This window comes from Mastomys coucha, unplaced genomic scaffold (genome assembly GCF_008632895.1).
Source record: "Mastomys coucha isolate ucsf_1 unplaced genomic scaffold, UCSF_Mcou_1 pScaffold20, whole genome shotgun sequence".
NCBI lineage: Eukaryota > Metazoa > Chordata > Mammalia > Rodentia > Muridae > Mastomys > Mastomys coucha.
Genome location: NW_022196903.1, coordinates 122,625,409 through 122,638,205, shown reverse-complemented (window position 1 = coordinate 122,638,205; position 12,797 = coordinate 122,625,409). Strand labels below are relative to the sequence as shown.

Sequence of the window (12,797 nt, the reverse complement as noted above, 5' to 3'; positions counted from 1 at the left end):
AAAAGAATTCAATGTTTCCTTTGCGATCTTTCTCCTTAGCGTTCCCAGAAGCTTGACGTGAGACTCTCCTTACCAGAGTGCTCTGGCTGGCAGTTTTCACAAGCGTTGCATTCTGCTCAGTGCAATACTGCTTGCTCTCTTCCCATGTTAGGTTGCGCCTGAAGAACCCGTAGCAACTGTCTCCATGGTATCTCCACTTCGTGGCACAGGGGCTGCACTTGTGCTCTGAAGGTGAGACCAAGAAGGAGGATGTCAAAACCTAGCCAAAGCTTTCCCCACCCGCAGCGTTCCTGCTTGGGTGGGCGGGCCTTCCTCCAGTTACCATGACAGACGCGCATTGCTTGGAGAGATGGGGTTTCTAAGCCAGACTTACCGAAAGTGCTCTTTGTCTTAATTTCTGATTGTCTAATCAACTCCTGGCAGAATTTCTTGGCCAGTTGTTGCAGAGTGGCTGAGAGATTTTCCTTCTCCGCCAATAGATACCTTTGCTGTGTGACTGCTAGATGTACAAATGAGATAAATTACATCGGGTTCTCAAGGTCAGAAAGATGATGGTAGGATTCTTGAGTGAACTTTGATTTCTATAAACCTGCTAAAGAGTTCACAAGATACACAAAACTCAATGAACACTGAAAAGGGAAATATAAAGGGCTATGTTAAAGAGCGTGTGAATGACTGGCTGGGAGAGAGTCCCGAGGTGAGAACACGTGACTAAGGCAGCCGTTCCCTTGTTTTCCTAGACAGGTTTCTAAGCGGGCTTTATTGAGATGAGAAGCCTTGGGTTTTGTATTCTGTTCTACATGCAATACTGAATTAATCCATCTCAAAATATATGTTCAGATATATGTTCCAACTGTATAGAACAGCGGTTCTTAACCTTGTAGGTCATGACGCGTTGGGTCAAACAACCCTTTTACAGGGGTTATACTGCACATCAGATATTTACATTATCATTCATAACAGTAGCAAAATTAGAGTTAGGAAGTAGCAATGAACATAATTTTATGGTTGGAGGTTACCATAATAGGAGGAAGTGTGTTAAAGAATAGCAGCATTATTAGGAAGGCAGAGAACCACTTGTATAGAAATTCAGGGAAATACGTAGACTTTTCAGTCTGGTTAATTTTGCTGCATTGTTTCTTATTTGCAAGTTCTTTATGAAACATCTTAAATTAATAATAATAATATATTGACTAACACATAAAAAAGAATGCATATTATAGTTTATGATGTTTAAAATGTTTTTACATCCATGTAAACAATATAAGGAATAAAAGATTCTAAAATATATTAAAAACAGGAAAATAAACAAATTAGCAACACAAATTATGACATGACCTATCAAGTCTTATGATTAGATAATTATGAACAGAAAGCCAGTGCATCATTAAAAAAAAAATGGAATGGAGTAGATATTATGTATAGAGACTAGAACAAGCAAGATTTCACATAGGGCCCCAGAGTAGGGGAATGCTGGGGCCAGGAAGCAAGAGCGGGTGGGATAGTGATCGAGGGAGGGTGGAGGAAACAGGAGATTGTTTTAGTTTTGGGTTTTTTTCCTTCTTTTTGGAGGGGAACATGGGAAAGGACATATTGTAAATAAAGAAAACATCTAATAAAAAAGTAAAAAAAAAAAGATTTCACATGGGAAGACACAGGATTTATTTTTGAAATTAGGAAAGTTCTAGATTGCTCAGGCCTCAGATTAAGCAACGCAAAGAAGGAGAAAGAAAGATAGCTTAGATCCATAGTGAGGAGGATCTTAAATGCCAGCAATACATTCTGAAAGTAATTTTAACCAAGAAAAGATTAAAAGTGATTCAAATCAGGAGTGGAGGAGGGCCAGGGGGAGCGGTCCTCTCCCTTCTAAGTTTTCCTCCGATGAGGTTATATCCGCAGCAGTATTCAGAACAATCCGAGTAGGTGACAAACAGAGTGACAAACAGAGGAGCAAAGAGTTAGGAAGCTTAGTATAATATGCCAGGAACTTGTGGCTATTGCTTTCCTCAGATCAAAACCCTGGCAAGCAGCCAGTACTTACACATGATCCCCAGAGCCACGAGTCCTGCAACCAGCCCCATGGATGAGATCAGGAGAATTAAAGCCGTCACACGCCACCAAGAAGAGGCAGGTTCAGCTGTGGGAGCACAGAAAAGATGCAAGCAAAAGACTGTCAGGCTATCCTGGCTTCTCAGGATTGTCCAAGTATCACAAACAGCATTGCAAGCCATGTGTGAGAGAGCAAAGCTACCCATCCTCGGGATACTGAGGGCAGGAGGATCAAGAGGTCAAAGCCAGCTTTGGCTACATAGCAAATTCAGTGCCACACTAGGCTATATGAGATACAGTGTCAAAACCCAATAAAAACTTTGTTTATTAAGTTGGCTTAGCAGGTAAAGTACTAACTATATAAGCCTGACAACCTGGGTTTGAGTTCTAGAATGCTAGGTGGAAGGGAAGAACCTACACTGATCTTACCTGCATTCCATGATGACCATCCTCAATGAGAATGGCCTAATTTATACCACCCATCCATTGCCATTCTCCATGGCTTATTCTCTGTCCATTCTAAAACATAACTGGCTACAAAAGCCACATGTATTTGGTTTTTTTGTTGTTTTTGTTTTGTTTTGTTTTGTTTGCATCCCCATGCCAATTAGTAGCTTTGGGCATCTATGGGGTGGGTAAACTGAGGCAGGCAGCTGATGGGGATCAGTGCATAAAGCTGCTGATAGGGGTCAGTCCAGATACGGATAGAGACTTCTATATAAGGCATCCAGGGATTACAGAAATTACTCAGCAGACTTCTCTCTGAGGGAACAGAGAGAAGGGGTTGGCACTCCCTACAGCCAGCAAACAAAACCTCTAAACTCCTTTAATCCTGGGAGCTAGAGAGAAAGAAATGAAAAGAAAGAAAAATCATATATATATGTACCATACATGTACACTGAGAGGATGAAGTAAAAAACAGACTTCAGTAACTTTATACATACAAATACATACATACACGCAGACAGATAGACAGACAAACATATACCTACTCACACATAGAGTGGATGGGACAAAGCTCCAGCAAGCAGGCACCAAGCATTTCATATATACAGATCCATAAATATATACACATAATTGGTGGATGAACTGAACTCCAAAACACACCCACGAAAGCTTTACATATATACACACATACAGATTTAATAGATGGAACAAAGTTCCAACACATTCTTACACACTTTACGCAGACATGCATATACCTACATGTATACATATATACTTGAAGGTGGAAGAAACAATGTTCCAACGTATCCTTACACAGACTTTACACATATACATACACATAGTTGATAGATGGAAGGAACAATTGTTCCAACTTTATTCTTTCTTCCATGGCTTATATATCCCAGCAAAATCTTTCAAGCAGTATAAAATTACAACATGATTACATTCTAGTTTTCTTCTAGAGAATGACTATGAAAAAAAGTATGTTCTCCTATACCTTTACAAGAAATAACAGTACTACTACAGTACAGGTAAAGAAAACAAATTATTCCCAAGAACCCATGTACATTTGTAAGTAGGTAACTTGTGATTAACAAAGTGTGAGCAAGCAAGGTAGTTTTCTCTGCCAGTGTCTCTCACTAGCAGACAGTTTGCAGTTACAAAAATAAGATTAATTATTTTATTGTTTATCTTTACAAGTAATCTTATAAGAATCTTAAAAGAATCACAAATTAAACTTTTATATAAAAATCAGTCATATCTACTTTAAACCCTCAGAACACATACCTACTTAATAATATCATATCAGGAATCTGAGGTCAAAAATGGGTATAAGAAATCAATTATCACCAGTCCAGACTCAGTAAGAGTCACACCAGCCAGTGTCCTTGTTCCCTGACCTTAAAAAGTCCTTAGCTGCTAATAAGAGTGCGCCTTTTTGAACTTCAAATTGTTCCCTAAGGTTTCTTAAATCAGAAGCAGTAGCAAAAACATCTTAACCTAGCTTCACTAACAATTTTATTTTTCCAAACGTTTTCTAAGTGTGTGGTCATTGCTGACAATCTACGTCTCTAAGTTCTTTTCTAGGGTGGTGACTGAATCATGAATCTGCTGGAGGAGAAATACCTGAAAGAGATCAAGCATTATTTTGTAAGTGCCAGTGGCACTGCTCAGTGAGGGACTGGAAGCCCCTTAGAGTTTTCATACAGTTCTTAGATTAAGAGGGATGTGAGGGCAGCAAGCACAACAGAACTCCATAACAGCATGAAGTCCTCAGGACATGCAGTCCTCTCTGGGTCATATCCATTGTGGCTGGGCTAACTGGTAGACCACATTCCGTGACTTCTAAAGCCATTTGTCATTCCTCCTGCATGGCCTTCAGTGTCCCTGTTCTCCTCCACAATTACTTTCATAGGCAATCGGTAGAGAACTGTGTCTTCTGGTGTTCAGAAATTTGATGTTGTTTTTAAAAGGATAAAAAAAAATAGTTTTTATGTTACATAAATGTTCTGGCTCTAAGTCACAGTACTCCTTTCTCCACATTGTATCCAAGTTGCCTCTCAGAGAAGCCACCAGTTCGCATGGGTGGCAGTGGGTGGGGGTGGGGGGATCACTTCTCTCCAGCTGACTGAACTTTTTTTCTGTACCAGTTAAACCAGTTAAATTTTCCAACTAATAGAATAAAGGCAGTTTTCTAAAAATAATAACAATAATAATAATAATAATAATAATAATAATAAAAAGGATTGTTTACATATTGAACAACACTATGACTCAGTGACTTTATATCATTTTAAACAGAAAAGAAAGGCTTCAGATTATAAAGCACTTATAAACCTCCAGAACATTAAAAAAACCCTCATATTTTCTAAGTAAGTCATGCAACAAATGTATTCCTTTAAAATGTGAAGACATTTGTAAGACATTTGAGTTTTCAAACTGAACTTCACTTTGTCCCACCAGCTTCTAAGCCTCCAGTATTGTACTCTAACAGCCTTGATACAATGTTCCCTCTTCTGTGTTCACTGCCTGTATGTATTCTAACTATGTCTGCAGCCTTCTGTAGGCCCAACTTGCATGCTCCAGAGAAAGAATATCATTCAGGAAAACACAAATAAATTTAAGCTTCCTGTCACTAGGAGAGAGACAGAGAGTAAGAGTGACCTATTTCACTAGTGTCCAAATTGCTGAATGACCCTTCTTACCTGAGCTGAGAGCTTGTTTCCGGGGTTTGATGTTTAAGGTGATGTACCCATCTTCATCCTGCATGGCTCCCCTTGAACTGCAATGAGCTCAGTGCTAGTGACTTTTGCAGAACTCACCCAGTGTCCACTCTTACAGTTTCAGTGCTTGCCAGCGTGGGATCCTTCTTTCTTGGTGGTGTGGAGCCATATGCACCAGGACACTTGGGTTTTGTTTTGCTTTGTCTTGTTTTCCAGGAAGCCCTTTCATGGATGTTCAGAGATACGTGGACTTGAACCTAAAAACAAAAATAATAATAACTTGTGGTGAAAGAGTAGATGCGGGGCTCATTTCCTGCTCTCTTATCTTCAACTCCAAGTGAAGGGATGTTCCGTTGTGAGGGAGTATCCTGTCAAATGACAAAGTTCACGATTCATCTTAACCCTAGGAAAGCTCAAAATATATCACTTAAGGGAACTGATTCCTTATACAAACTCAGGGATAAAAATACCAGTAGATATACAATATGTACTGTGACTTCAAATCTAATATCTTTTTATTAGAACTGGTGAGAAATTAGACATTTACAATCCTGCATTAGAAGGCACTTCTCCTTTTGAGGACCTAAAATTCACTTAAATTCTTGAATCCAATATAAGTAAATTTATTTTTTTTAAAAAAAATTGTTTTGAGGGATGCATATGAGGCAGACCTTCGACTGCTTAGTCCTAAACACTAAAGGAAAAAAAGAATCAAATAAATACAAATTTTGTGGCAATATACTTTCCTTAGATAATATTTGTACTCTAAAATTAATTTATTGGATTAAAAAAAACTAGATTTTAATGACACCTTTTAAGTGTGAGTGTGGTTTTGCCCAGTAACAGAACTATTTGCAGGAGGGGGAATGCTGGTTTACATTTAATCACAATGTAATAAATGCTTCATCATTTAGCTCTATAGGAATGGGCTTTAAATAATAACCTTGGTTTACACTGACAGAAGCTACAGGAGCACCATACAAGGCTAGCCAGGGTGGTTATTGTGGGAATATTGGTGTGGATGCTGCCTGTCTTGTCATTAGCTTAGCATTTCTTTAATTTTATAACAGGTAATTCTGCTAAATCTCCATGGCTGGTAGAAGACCCTCCTTCAAAGCTCTTGGCCCCTGGCATTAGTCTTGGGAGTGATCATAGCACTGCCCTTCTGCCTTGTTAAGAGAATCCAGTTTCCACATTTCGTCATGGCGACCATCTAGGACCAGTTGTCAGGGGTTTGCTTGCCCCTGTTCCTTTTGGTGTCTTCTACGTGGCTTTACTTCTTTTCCTCTTGCTCTCTACTTCACCCTGTGATTTTTGTCAGTTCACAGCAAGGATTCTGCATTTTGAAGTGCCTTTCCTTCACACCTCCAGTGGTTTCAGGAAGTCGGCAGACTGTTCACCAATTGCTGCTGCTGTTTGCACAGCTTCCACTTCAGCCAAGGAGTCTTGATCTTCCTGGCAGAGGGGGATTTGCTAAGAGCCTTCCAGCCAAGCCTGGGAAGACCTCTTCCTTCCTTACCCGTATCCACTCACAGAGTTCAAGCTTGCTTTCCTCCCCTTCTTTCTCACTTCAGTGTCTTTACGTAATGATATACAGAAATAATACAAGGTAGTTAAGTGAGTCATTTCAGCTTAATGAAGAGAAAATGGGGAGTACAGAGCTTAAAATTCTAAAGACATCTTTTCCAGGAAAGTTTCACTCCTTTCTCTTATAAATGAAATTAATCCCTTTAAAAATGTAATCAGTGAATTAAATATGTAACTCTGAGCTCCAAGGACATAGGGAATTAAGGTACCCATTTTCTTATTCATTAATGTAAACCTTAAGAAGTAATTAAACACAATAATTACTTTGCTTTAAGTTTCCAGATTTTCTGAGTCTTGCAAAACAGGGTTAATTACTAAAGAGTCCTGTTTATTCTTGTGAACAACAAGAAAACCAGGCTGACTTTACTTTACAGGTCGATTAGTTCGTGGAACTGTCCTTTTAGCACCAGAAGAAGACACATCTGAGGCTGGTAAACTGAAGCCCCGAGCATAGGATGTTACTCCTTCCTGCAACCAGGGTTAAGGCATTTCTGTTCGTCCTTTCTTCTTTCTCATTGTAATTTGTCACTATTGTTTGATTCCTCAGTTACTCTAGGCACAATTTTCTTCACCCTAGATCTATAGTTTACTAAATATATATCTGCATTTATGTGCATTGTATTCTCCAAGCATAGCATTCGGTATTATGATCATCCAACACAAATACAGGAGTGCTGCAGGGACAAAAAGCCTCCAATAATATTTAATCTTAATTTCACTCTATTACATATACTATGAATGTAAGCTAAATTATGTAAGAAAAATAAAACCAAGAAATGCAAAATAGATAAGCCATACTTTTCTTCTTTCTTTTACGAAGTTCAGAGTGTCGTTAGATTTTTCCTATCCAAAACCTCCATTGACATTTCTTATTTCCACTTGGGTATCTATTTTCTCTTTTCTTCATTCAAAAAAAGTAACAAAACCAACAAGTCAAATTCTTCCTTCAGTATTTCCTGATGAAAACCTATTTTCAGAATTGAAGAAACAGTGTCGTGTGAATTGCGTCATTTCTTTTCAGTCATACTGACTATCTACAAGACACTGACATCGGTGCTTAGCATTCATAGAGACAGTGTGACACTGGACCTTGGGAACATAGACCTGCAATTTGACTAGATAATCTCGATTTTTAACATTGATAATGCTGTTCCCAAACCCCTTCACAGCAGCTCACACTCCTGTACCTTATTCACACATAGTTTATTTAATTTCTTTTCCCTTGTTTTAGTGTCGGAGATCCAAGTCCAGAACCGTGTGAATACCAGACCAGCACTCTAACCACTGTACCACCCATCCTGATCACATCTTTAAATAGTTGCTGTTTATACCGAGAGCAATGTGTTCTAGCAATTGACATACAGTTAACATTCAGTCAATATTTGTTGACTAAATAGATGATTGTACACACGGAAAGCTTTTCAAGACTTTGGGGATCTTCTATGGTCACATTTCATTTAGAAAGTGGCAGCATGTCTGCAGGTTTCAAATTTGTTTGGCTCATTAAGATGTCTTTCAAGTTTCGGTGTTGTCCAGAAGTATCACCTGTATTTATGGAAGAAGAATGGGTGACAGATACCAGCGTCTGAGTGACAAGGACCTGAAAGGAAGGTAGTCCAGTAACCTTGTGGATACAACCCACCAAGATACAGTAGCAGCATGAGATTGTGGGAAAGAGAAAGACAATATATTAGGAGGCATTGGCCACTGTGGACATTGCTGCATTGTCTTCAAATGAAAAGAAAGTGAGTGTTTTGTAGCTGATGATCAGTGTTTTCACTGTAAAGTTAATATCCTTTTACCAGTATGTTCCTGTTCACCACCCCACCATCACTCAGCTCTCTGCCCCTCACCCTTACCCCTTACTCCCACCACCTCTGCCCCAATGCCTACCCTTCACTCACTCCATCCCCACACCTTTTCTCTCTATACCTCTCACACTTATCCCTCACACCATCACCACCACCCCCTACTATTCCCCCAATCCGACTCCCACCATACCCCTTCCCCCCTTACTCCTCACCCCAACCCACTCCTGTCCTGCCCCTTGCCCCTCACCCCAGCCCAGCCCCCTTCCTCTCACCCTGGCCCTGATCCCTAACCCTTACCTCTCAGCCTCTAGCACTAAAATTGTTGGTTCACCTTTGGCTTTTTTAACTCTGTGTGCACACACATGAAATGTTAATTATCTTTGGGAAAATAACAGTATTTCCTGTGTGGGAAACAAAGCATAATTAACATTCATTCTTTCATTTTCTGGAATCTTAAACATGTGGATTTTTATAGAAATGAGTTTTATTTAAGAATTGCTGAATTTTTGCTAATTATCAGGCAACTGAGGCAGATCACTTGGTTACATAACAGACATGAAGAAAAAAATACAGTGACCTGAAACCATCACATTAGGGTTACCTGGAATGTGCCTAAAAATGCTAAATGAAATCTAAATTGACAAATGTGGCTGATAAAAATGCCAAAGACAGGAAAAAAATCACAAAGTATAGAAAGGAACAGAGAGCCAGGCAGTGATGGTTCATGCCTTTAATCCCAGCACTTGGGAGGCAGAGGCAGGTGGATTTCTGAGTTCCAGGCCAGTCTGGTTTACAGAATGAGTTCCAGGACAGCCTGGGGCTACACAGAGAAACCCTGTCTCGAAACACCCCCCCCCCAAAAAAGAGAAAGAAATAAAAAGAAAAGGAAAGGAAAGGAAAGGAAAAGAAAAGAAAGGAACAGAGAGTGGTTACCAGGCAAGGAAAACATCTGGATAAAGATACCAAAGGTTGATTAAGTATGGTATAATCCAGTAAAAAGTCTGTGGTCAAGCACATTTTGAATAGTGCTTCATGCCAGCTTGAATTGAGATTTAAAGTGTTAAGTCACAGCGAAAGCTGCATTGCAGAGATGGTGAACCAGTGCATGATCCAAACCCACGTTTATGCGTCACTGTGAATGTCCCAGGCACTGTTCTGTTTTCTAGGGTCGAAGAGAACACAAAGGTTGTGTGTGAAGGTCGGCGAACACACTAATAAACAAGCAGAGAGCATTTCCAATCTCGTCATCATGCTGTGAAGGGTACTGGGGAGGAGCGCCAGTGGGTAAAGTGCCTGCTGCCCAAACATGGGGACCTGAGTTTCAACGCCAGAGCCTGCTTAAAAACCAGGGGCTGTGGTGGGACACACACAATCAGACGCCTACAGGAACCAGGGGCTGTGGTGGGACACACACACAATCAGACGCCTACAGGAACTAGGGGCTGTGATGGGACATACACAATCAGACGCCTACAGGAACTAGGGGCTGTGATGGGACATACACAATCAGACGCCTACAGGAACTAGTATAGCTCTTATCTAACAACAACAACAAAAAAAAAAACAAGACGGGGAGCTGCTGAGGAAGGTGCATTCACCTGTATGCACATACAAGTACTCATATGTACACAGCCATGCACCATGGCACCTGTGTACCCATACTCATATGTACACAACCATGTACCATGGCACATGTGTACCCATACTCATGTGTACACAGCCATGTACCATGGCACCTGTGTACCCGTACTCATGTGTACACAGCCATGTACCATGCACAGATTCACACACACAGTGCCTTGAAGGAAAAGAAATCACTGCAGTAGAATCTAACTAGTTGGAATCCTTGGCTTTGTTTCTTCAGGTCTCACAGCATGTCAGCAACTGAATATAGCACCTTCTTTGATTTGAAGAATCACCTACATTAAACCAAACTTACCTCAGCCATGGGGGGAGGGAAGAAGTGATGGCGGCTTTTATGGGGTTTTTTTGTTTTGTTTTGTTTTGTTTTTTCGTTTTGTTTTTTCGAGACAGGGTTTCTCTGTGCAGCCCTGGCTGTCCTGGAACTCACTCTGTAGACCAGGCTGGCCTCGAACTCAGAAATCTGCCTGCCTCTGCCTCCCAAGTGCTGGGATTAAAGGTGTGCGCTACCACCGCCCAGCTGGCTTTTATGGTTTTTATCAATTACCTTTAATGTAGGTATTCTATGTATGTAATTTTTACTAATGTGAAAGTTAGGCAGGCTTGGTAGTAAATGCCTGTAATTTCATTGCTGTAGAGACTGGGACAGGAGGAAGAGTACAAGGGCTATCTGCACTTCACATTGAGATCTTGTTTAAAACAAAACAAAATATATACAGAGTTGAAAGGTTAATTTTCACATAAAAGATGACAGCATTAATAGCTTTGAGTCAGGATTCATGAGTATACCTTGACAGTTCTTTTTTTAAAAAAAGACAGAATCAGGTTTCAAACTAAATGTCACCCTCTAGTTATCCTCTGTCTCCCCCTTGTGGCCATTTTCACTTTTCTGATTTTGTTTTGTCTGTTTTTCTTTTGGGTCTTTGGCACCTCTGTCTTTGATTTTTAGCTTTTCTTATATAATTCTGAATTATTGTGGACATGGACTGGGCACTAGCTAGTCTAGTCTGTTGCCCAGCAGTGTTCTCTGCTGTAAGTTCAGTCTACAGGAGCAGAGTGGTTGCTGAGGAATACAGAGAGGCGTTCACTTCCTATCACTTAAGCTCAGCATTTATTCTTTATGCAAATCAACTTCTAGATTTGTTATGCTGTTTTATGCATTGAGCAGCACTTTGTGATTGATTAAATATATATAAAAGAAGCAAGAAAGTCTAAGGTGATTCCAAATTGTTTGTTTGGGGGTTCATGTCAGAGTTTTAATGTGTTCGTGTGTGTGTGTGTGTGTGTGTGTGTGTGTGTGTGTGTGTGTGTGTGTGTATACATGTGTTCAGCTGTCTACGGAGTCAGATCTCCTTGGACTGAAATTACAGATAGCTGTGAGTCACACAATATGGATTTTGTGAACCAAACTCAGGTGCTCTGAAAGAGCAACAAGTGCTCTTAACCACTGAGCAATCTTTCTGGCCCTGTGATAGAACTATTTTTAATTAAATTTATTCTATAACTAATTAATTAATTGTATAATTAGTTATTCACTCATTTATTTATTTTTTTGAGACAAGGTTACTTTGTGTAGTCCTGGCTAATCTGTAACCTACTCTGCAGAACAGGCTGGCCTCAAACTCACAGAATTGCCTGCCTCTGCCTCCTGAGTTCAGGGATTAAAGATGTGGCCACCACTGCCCTGCCATTTAATACACATATATAATATATTCTAATCACCAAAACTCTGACATTTTATTATTTTCTTCTCATATCTGTCAACTTCAAAATACCCCTTACAGATTACCCTTCCCAAATTCATGTCTCTTTGTTTCACTTCATGACCCACTTAATTTAACAAGGGCCAGCATATCACCATGGGCATTTGGCTGACGATTTGTAAGCATAGAGTTCTTGTTTAATGAGATGAAGAAACACACTGAGTAGCATTATTCATTTTTGAGATATTAAGTGTGAACTCATATCTAACCAACTTGTAAATAGGCATCAAGATATGGCCAGTGGCTAGTTGGATGGAGATAGGTACCAAGACATGGTCAATGACTACATGTTCCATCCCTTCTCATTGGTTTGGACTACATAGTACATCTAAGGCCTCAGCCTTAGAGGGCCAAGAGCTGAAAGCTGGCACAGAACAAACCCAACGTAGGATGTGTCTTAGTTTCATTTCCTGTTGCTGTGGTACAATAATCTACGAAAAACAATCTTAGATCATAAAAGCTTTATTTTGGATTGCAATTCCAGAAAGTAAGAATCCTTTATGGTGAGGAAGGCAAAGGAAACACAATCCTGCAAGACGATCCTGCAAGAGGAGGAGGATTCCGGCTGGGCATGTTTCATTTGTGCAAAGGAAGCAGAGAACAAACATGAAGTGGGGGCTGACTTTACAGCTCAAAGCCCTCCAGCAGCAGCATGTTTCCTCCAGCAAAACTCCACCTCTCAAAACGTCCAGCAATAGATGTGGATCAAGGGAACACTCCTTCATTGCTGGTGAGATTGAAACTTGTACAACCACTCTGGAAATCAATCTGGTATT

General features: G+C 40.0%; 1 protein-coding gene across 2 annotated transcripts in view; it reads right to left on the bottom strand.

Moving 5' to 3' along the window:
- Positions 1-5,583, bottom strand: part of Clec1b (C-type lectin domain family 1 member B) — a 10,128-nt gene extending 4,545 nt beyond the window's left edge. Inside the window, exons 1-4 of one of the 2 annotated variants that reach the window (XM_031380985.1) lie at positions 5,202-5,583; positions 2,042-2,137; positions 374-499; positions 74-225 (exon numbers count right to left, since the gene is read on the bottom strand). In XM_031380985.1, the coding sequence (XP_031236845.1) occupies positions 74-225; positions 374-499; positions 2,042-2,137; positions 5,202-5,265 (438 nt within the window). In that variant the 5' untranslated portion in view covers positions 5,266-5,583. The remainder of the gene's footprint in view (positions 1-73; positions 226-373; positions 500-2,041; positions 2,138-5,201) is intronic. The other variant, XM_031380986.1, reaches the window with a different exon arrangement.
- Positions 5,584-12,797: the final 7,214 nt, after the last annotated feature.